Raw genomic sequence first — 8,627 nt, 5'->3', positions numbered from 1 at the left:
CCGGTGGGCGCTGGCGGAGCCGGGCTTGCCGCGGTCGAGTTGCGGAGCGGTCCGAGCCCGCCTAACGCGCGGTGGGGTGAAAGGTGTTGCCCGGGGCGGTGCTGGAGATGCAGGGGAGGAGTGACGCCGGGGTTACTGGCGCTTCTAAATGGAGGTGCGCGATCGTCTCGGAAGCGGGCATTCCTTTTGCTTGTTGATACGTAATAAGAAGACTATATTCTAAGTAGTTAGATAATTGCAAGCGTTCTGTGTGGTACTGTGTTGGTGCATAGGATCCATTACTGCAAAGTAGTGGTTTGTGTCTCGGTGGCCCAACTTGTAGTGCAGTCCTTAGGATTCCTTTGACTAGGAAGCTTCGTTTGACACAAGGCCATCTAATCCTGTAGTCTTTTTGGTGATAACAAATTCTTTCCGTGATAGGGTAATGGACCAGTAAAAGTTACTGGGAAGATCAGTGGCTTGGCTGATGGAGATCATGGCTTCCACGTCCATGAGTTTGGTGACAATACAAATGGTAAGACGTCTGTCCAAGCTTTTGAGTTACAGCTGTAATGCAATTGTTCAGCTTCAAAGACCTTCTTTTAGTGTTGCAGCAGCAGCTAGTATAAATGTGCTTGGGTCTCATGACTGCAAACCTCTATTAAAAAATTATGACATTTCCAAAGGAATTCTCATTTATTACTTTGAACGTGTTTAGGCTGGTGTTCAGGATCTGACATATCAAGCACTAAGTTGAATACTTCAATAATCTAGTATTAAGAAAGAAGAAAGCTTTCAGCAGAGCACAGACTGTTCTAGAATGAGTAGTCTTACTTTACTGAACTTAACTCTGTAGTAGGTTACTTACTTCCAGAGGATTAGTAGAACATCATAAGAGAAGAGTACCTATTTCATCACCAGTGCCTTCTTTTTCTGGCTATAGGAGAGACTACCTTGGTGTACTGTGTAAGCAACAGATTTAAACTACCTACTGCAAAAAAAGTCTGCTTTTGATGGCTGTGTTGTGTTTCAGGGTGTACCAGTGCAGGTGCTCACTTCAATCCTGAAGGCAAGCAGCATGGTGGACCAAAGGATGCAGAAAGGTGAGTAGTGTGCCTGGCCTCTTACTGGTCAGCTGCGCCATGCAGCAGCCATCTTAAGTGCTACTTTGTGCTTGGGAGGCCACTTCATGAACTATGCTAGTTCAGCACCAGAAGAAAACTGCGAATTCAATTCCTGCAGGGCTCCTGGGGTCACTGAATAAAGGCTCTGGTAACTATACAGCAACATACTGTACACCTTGGCTCCAAGAGTATGGGTAAAATGTAGCACTTGGGACATACTTAGTTTTATCATAGCTTGGGGAGAAGAAATAAATGTTCTTACCAAGTGAAGGTTCCTCAGGATTTGTGTGGGGGATTCATGTGTTGAAGCCTTATTTGGTTTGTGGTGAATAGCTTGTGGCTTGGGGCCAGCTTTTGACAACAGGGGCCTTAAACTATTGACAGTTGCTGAGCTTTATGCAGGGTTGTCATGTGGCAGATCAGCGTCATCAGTGGAAGGTGCTGAAGCTTCAGTGGAGGCTGCCAGATGAATGCAGAGCTCTGTGTACCTGGGCATGGTGACTTTTTATTGCCTGTGTTGGGCTGTTCTCAGCTTGTTGGCTTGGGTACTGTACCACCTACAGCATGTACTCCTTGCGGGCTGTCAGTGCAGGGTCTGATGTCTATGCTGAATATTTTTGAACCTCACTGGGTGCTGAGACTTAGTTCTCCCCTGGAAGCAGTGCTTGTAGTCCAGCTGCTTGTGTGGAGCCCTTGAATATTTGAGACCTCATATCTGAGCAACTGGTTTAGTGTGCCGACTCCCTTTAGAGACTGGGATGGGCCTGCACAAGAGCTGATGGCCAGTGTGGGAGCAGATGGAGCTAGGAGTAAGTGTAAAAGATGGGCTGGCCTTGCACAGGTGGCATCTGGACTAGCACTGGGACCAACTTGGCATTGTAGTTGGCCTTCAAGCGCTGAGGTTCACCTCCATAACCGCACCTTCTGCGGTGGATGAGCTGGCCCGTGGGGGATGGGCTGCGTGCCAGGCCCAGCAGACTGCTGGCCAGCTGCCAGGGTGGTGGGGCAGGGTGAGGGTGAGCTCATGGCTTCGCTGCCAGCCGCCTGCTTGGTGCTGGAGGTCAGAGTTGCACAAACGTCCTGGCTTCTGCTGGTTCTGCTCTGCCAAATCCTGCTGCTGCTGCTGTAACCTGCCTGCTCAGGCACCTGGAGGCTGGGAAGTGCCTTAGGAGTAAGAACTAGATCATGTTTTGATTGATGTAGAATTGAAACAGATACGACTGAAGCTTCTTGGAAGCTTAAATTGAGCAGATTCCTAAAGGGACAACTGCCCTTAACCTGATTTGATAGGACTTGGTTAAAAATAAGAAATTGGTGCTATGCTGTTTAAGAAGCTGGTAGTCAGCATTTGGTGAGCTGAGCTGGGTCACCCTGCATGTGTGGGGAGGTTTAGAAGTGACTTGGTGTTCAGGGTTCCGAGTCTGGAGAGAAGAGTCTGGCAGAACATCAACTTGTCTTTTGAGTGAATGGTTTGAGGCATGTGTAGGAGACAATATCCTGGAATAAGAATTCAACTGCTTGAGGCTTAATTCTGAAGGGAAGTCCCAGTGGAGATCCAGGTCTGATGAAAACTGCATGGTGTGGTATGATCCCAAACAGGAACAGTCATCCCTGGGACTGGTGAGAACTTAACTAGCACTCACTGCATCCACTTTGACCTGTCACTTGACAAACTGCTTCTACTAATCCTGTTAAAACCTAAAGCCTGCAGCTGCTTGTGGAACAGCTGATTTGTGATAGACATTAAAAGCTCTTAAGAATAGCTGCAGTGTTAACCTTTTCTGCACACCCAAGGTTTGATGTAATTTCATCTGCTTTGAGAGGCTTCCTTTGAACAGAGGGAGATGCCATCAGCATGGAGGCGTTCCTGGCGGTAAGGGTTGTGCACTGTTGGCTTGCTTTCATAGGGATTTGATGGCATTCCTTCCCCCAAAGCTGATTAACCTTCTAGTTTCATATTCTACCTAGGACTGAATTTTAATTATCCCTTGAAGTAAGGGACTTACTTAAAATAGTGGAAGTGTTCAAGGGTGACTGCTGGTGGTAAGTGAGGACATCTGTGCTGTTTAAGATAAGATGGAGTACTTGAGTATTGTAACTGAGGGTATTGTATTGTTCAGGCCATCACTTCGAAGAGTTTTCAATTCAAGTTTTTTTTGGGTTTCTTTGCATCTTTTTGTAGGCATGTGGGAGACCTTGGCAATGTGACCGCTAAGGGAGGCGTGGCAGACGTGGAAATAGAAGATTCTGTCATTTCTCTGAGCGGGCCGCACTGCATCATCGGGCGTACCATGGTGGTGAGGGTCTTGGTGCATACTTGGGCGCTTTAAGGAGCCCTAACGCGGTCTTGACTGTGAGTGGAGACTTCCTGGTGCTGGAGGCCAGTCCCCAGTGTTTGTTAAAGAGTATGTAGTGCAAGGTTTTCAATGTGGTGAGTTCCCTGGAAGCCCTGCCTGCAAGTCCCCCGTGTGCCACTCGTATGGATGGCACTTTGTTGCCATACTAATCTTCATTTCCTGCCTGCCCTCAAAGATGTTCCTCTCCATTGAACTTGGCTTCTGCCAGCTGTGAGGACTAGAGCAGCTGTCTGGCAGGAGGAACCGGCAGCCTGGCCACTGGGAGCTGTGGCAGCGAGCACTGGTCTGGTAGCTGCTGGTGTAACTGGTGTCGTGGTCTCCCTGGGAAGGAAGGAGGCAGAGGCTGAGTGGACTTGGCCACGCACGAGCATTGTCAGTCATCCCCGCGGCACTGTCGTGGCACAGCCATCAGCCCTCTGTTGTAAGAGTGACCTGGGGGGGCAACTCTGAGCTCACTCTTGGACTAGGAGCAGTAACTTGTTGAACCATGGGGTTTTGGTGACTTCCAGCTCAAATTCAGTGGAAGGCAGGTTATCTTTTTGCACAACTCTAGTCTTAAGTTTTTTAACCCAAATCTCACTTTGGTGTTAGTAGTTAATCGTGGTGGGTTCTGCCTGTTGTAACACCCCCTGCTGATAGCTGGTGGTACTGTGCTGCTTCCTGACCTCGGTGGTGAAGATGTTTTTATGCAGTAACACGAATTAAGACATCTTCACTTCTCTTTTAGGTCCATGAAAAGCGCGATGACCTGGGTAGAGGGGGAGATAACGAGAGCAAGTTAACTGGGAATGCTGGTCCTCGTCTGGCGTGTGGTGTGATCGGGATAGCGAAGAGCTGAGCGCTGAGCCCGCGGTGCTGCGGGGGCAGACGGGCCCCTCTGCCAGTGCAAGCACTGTACTTGCCCTTCCTCCTGCAAGCAAAAGATCTGTCACTTAATCTCATTACTACTCTGCATTCTGAGTATCCCTCAAACTGGTGAAGACTGACTTAATTTTGTATTGTGTATGTTGCAATTAAAGTGACCCTGATGGAATGTCTCTGTAGCCCTCTGCTAAAGCATCTGCTGTAACCATTAAGCATAACTTCACTGACTGGAAGCCCCGTTCTGTATGGAAGATATGTGGTGGCTGTCACCTCCTGAACACCAAAACTTCTGATATGCTGTGTGATTTGGAGGATTAGCTTCACAAGCTTTGGCAAGGCAACTCACCAAAGAGCAGTAGGCATTGTATGTACCGGGGCTCCCTCCTGGCAAAGTTGCAGCACTTGTAGGTTTCAAACTTGTGTAATAAACTCGCTGGGCAAATGTATCTTGGTCTTGCTGTCTATAAAGAGAAATGAACCACCAAACCCTTGCATGCTGACATTGAGTATGGAAAAGTGAGCCTGGACTTCCTCATGTCACTACTTTAATGTACTGGACATTAACAGCATCCAAGTTGTTTGCAGCCAGTTGCCCTGGAACAGCCCAGCCCAGACCTGACCTCAGTCAGGATGTTTCTTGTGACTTGCGTTGTCATGTGTTTTCCTGTGCCAGAATCCTGGGTTCTGTCAGGAAACCTGGGGACACCTTCTGCACGTTGGAGCTGGTGGTGTTGTGTGCCCCAGGACAGCTGCTGCTTTGCAGAACTATCTTCTTGCTATGGGGTGGAGTGAGCCTTGTGTGACTGCAGAGTGTGTGTGCTGGGGAAGCCTTAAGCACCTAGAGCAGCCTGGTTCCCCATGTGTTCTGGTGCCTCACCTGCACCTCTGGGCTGGATTTGGTGTGGTGCAAGACAAGCTATGTGGGAGTGTCTAGTGTGGAACAGGTCTTCCCTTCAAAGGAGTGAGGTAGCCAGAAGTTCCCTGTTTCATGAAGCTTTCCAAGAGTGTAATTGCTGTAGAATAGTGCCAGCTTTTGTTAGTCTTGTATGTGCCTCTTCAATACAGATTTCTAAGTCTTTTGGTAGAGAAATAAAGTTTAATGAGGGCTCATACACACAGTTCTGTATCTTGTACAGAAGCAATACTCATGGCAGTAGTTGGTTGCAGTTCTAGACCCCAGCATAGCATGCTACAAGTGGGATGGCTTTTGGCAGCACAGCAGGAACTGTAAAACCACTTTCAGCTTGGATTCATGGGAGGTGGCAGTTGGGTGTGCAGCCTCTCCCCCTGGATTAGCCTGTGCTCCGACTCGGCTGCTGCAGCGGAATTAGGGCAGTGACTGCACCCTCCAGCTCCCTCCTTATGTGTCGGGGGGTGCCAGACACCCAATGCCCACAAACACCACCATCACCTCTTTGCTTTGCAGAAGCTGGGAGGCTGGTTGTGCCATAGTCCCTTTCCCCAAGAGGGGAAATCAGCAAGTACTTGGCAGCTGTTGGCTGAGCTGTAGTGGAAAGAGCTTCTGGCAGCTCCACCTTTGCTTACTCCTCCCCGGTGCAGTGCTGAGCGCTGGACCTCACTCCTCTCCAAAGTTCTCTCAGACCTGTTTGTTTTGTGTGTAAATGTCTGATGGCACGCTGGCCTGGAGGTCACTGGGTGTAGAAGCAATGCTTCGTTTATGCCCAAACCGTTGTAAGTGGCTGGGCACAGGCTCAAGGACCACAGTGCTGGCTGCTAATGCTGTATGTATTGCTAACAGGTGCTTGCACTGAGCTTATTAACTTTTACATACAAATTTCTGGCTTTCAAATAAGCCAGGTAGTTGTTGCAGGTTAGGATGGAGTTACAGCAGTGATGCTGGAAAGATGTTGGTAGGTGTTATTACATGACTGCTGCTTCAGAAGGCAGCAAGAAATTGTTTTGCATAAGAGCATCCCAGCTTTTCCCGGGCTTTGTTTTCAAATTCCTGATAAGGGAAATGGAGGGAAGGTGAGGTGGCATTTGTGTGAACAGACAAGTCTTCCACCTTTTTCATTCTTGCCTTCAAATTTTTTAATAAAGTGTTTTCATTAGAAAAGGTCCTACCTCCTTACAGAATTATGGCCATTTTTACTAAGGTGAGTCTTAAAACATAAGATGTAAATGTCTGGCTTTGTATGAAAAAGTTCCACGGGCCCAGCATAAAACAAACAGCAAGGACACGAGATGTAACGCATGGAAGTCGAGTTCACTACAAGTATGTAAACAGTTTTGTTTTTTTTTTTTCTCTTTATTCTGCTATTGCAAGAACATAAAAATATATGTCCTCTCCCCAATCCATAGCTCCACATTTGTTTTCCCGACCCCCTCCCTCTCCCAGAAAAAACTCTGCCACAGAGCAGCTGTGAAAAAGTACTGCTGTAAGAAAGCAGCTGCCCTTCACTTAGGGGGAAAAAACCCCAACTTGAAAGTAGAACACACCTATATCAAGGAGAAAAAAAAAATTAAATATGCACAGGATTCATACAACTGTTCCACTATGCCCCTAGTGCCAGAGGAGCTCCCAGGGGAGGACGGTGCCACCCACGGCCCAGCGCAGGCTCTGCGACGGGCAGGTGCCGCCTGGGGAGGAACCACCCGGGCTCTGGCTCCACTCAGATCTTCCAAAACTGCTTGTGCCTGAAGGGCCAACCACCAAGAACTAGCATTTGCCCTCTTAAAATCTGAAAAAGTGCTACAGAGAGATGGTAAAACTGACAGAAGTACGGGAGCATGATGTGCCCTCTGCCCAGCAGTCCGATAGGTACAGTGCTAGGTGGGTAAAAGCTGTACACCTACCTCTTGCAGGGTAACAGGAGGTAGACATCGTTAACACAGACAACAGCAGCAGCCCCGATTCGTGTGGAGGAAGAGGCAGCATATGAAAATCCTCATGCACCCTCCAGCCTCCCTGTCTTCTCCCAGCCCCCATTTGAAAAAAAAAATACAGGCTAGCATTTGATCTTGTGTTTTGGTGTCTTCCTTTTCTGTTTTGCCTGACTTTCCAAAAAGCATCAATGGATAACAAGTACAGGAGATGCTGAGCCGGTGTGCTTCCTGGCCCACCACACAGCAATTTATAACATCAGAAGCAGAGCAGATGAAGTATGCCTGAAGGTGTCCCCTTTTTTAAAAAAGGCTAATGAGGGCAACAGTTACCACAGAACCAGTTGGAAGGGAAGGGGGGGAGGGGAAAAAAAGAAAAAACTGATTGCATTGCAAACACTAAACAGATAACTCTTCAATTAACATTTTAAAAACCACTAACTTTTACCTAGTATGGTCAAGTAGATCATTAAAATGCAGCAATCTAAAAATCAAGATGACTATTACAAATAAAAATTCGCTTCTGTGAATAGCTACACAAACAGTTGTATTTCTTTTAACAAATATAAACAGAACAGTCTAATTTAGACTCCGGTACAGCATTAACAGTTCAAACTTTTAAGATGCTGAACACTCCTTCTCCGCTTCAGTGCAGTGTAGGAAGAATAGCACACGTTAAAGTTTGTTACGAAAATAGAGTTTATTAAAAACACATCCCTATTGTTTTGAGGAGCTTTCACCGTTACCTTTTCTTAAATTAAAAAAAAAATAGAAAGCACTTCTACTTCTGATTTGTAAACTTTTTAAAGTCAAAACTTTAAAAAAGTTACAGCAAAAATGGGTAATATTTTAATCATATCTTCAGTATGTCATGTTATGTTGTGGCTATTTTAAATAGAAGGGAAGCAATCAAATTGCTTACAATTCCCCACCAACTACTGAGGGGCTGCAATATAAGCAGAAGCAAATATAATACAGCAGACTGTACAACTCTAAAGCTCTACACTCCAACAAACGTCACTGTCATCGTTCGACAACTTCCAGTCGCTAGCGCGGCGCCTCCGCCGCTGAGCCCGTCTCCTTTTCCGCTTGTTCCACAGATGAGGTAGCCTCGGATGGTGACTCTTCGACAGGTTTGACACCCGCAGGTTCAGACCCTCCCGCAGCAAGTTCTGAAACAATGTCTGCATCTTCCATTTTGCCGCCATGAGACTCGTGGTTTTTGTCGCCGTCTGCCCTGTCTGCCATCTCTGCTTTCTCCTTCCCTCGGCTCTCCTCCCTGTCTCTGCGCGACTCCCTGTCCCTCGAATCCCGCTCCCTGTCCCGGTGGCCGCTGGACCGCCTGCTCCTGTCCTCCAAGTCCCTGTGTCTCTCGCGCTCGGGGCTTCTTCGTCCCCAGTCTCGCCTGTCGCGATTCCCGAGTCGCTCGTGATCTCTGTCGTCGTTGCGGTTCCCGTAG

At 47.6% G+C, this 8,627-nt stretch overlaps 1 protein-coding gene across 1 annotated transcript; it reads left to right on the top strand.

The window, feature by feature from the left end:
- Positions 1-420: 420 nt before the first annotated feature.
- Positions 421-4,298, top strand: SOD1 (superoxide dismutase 1, soluble; the record flags this gene model as incomplete). The annotated part of the gene is made up of 4 exons (XM_008945777.1): positions 421-514; positions 1,013-1,082; positions 3,286-3,400; positions 4,188-4,298. Coding segments are annotated over 4 exons (390 nt in total), but the record flags the coding sequence as incomplete, so codon positions are not given.
- Between the last annotated feature and the right edge of the window lie 4,329 nt (positions 4,299-8,627).

The sequence above is a fragment of the Merops nubicus genome, unplaced genomic scaffold (genome assembly GCF_000691845.1).
Source record: "Merops nubicus isolate BGI_N331 unplaced genomic scaffold, ASM69184v1 scaffold36478, whole genome shotgun sequence".
In the NCBI taxonomy this organism is placed as follows: domain Eukaryota; kingdom Metazoa; phylum Chordata; class Aves; order Coraciiformes; family Meropidae; genus Merops; species Merops nubicus.
Note: the sequence above shows the minus strand (reverse complement) of the source record. Positions and strands in the feature narration are given on the sequence as shown.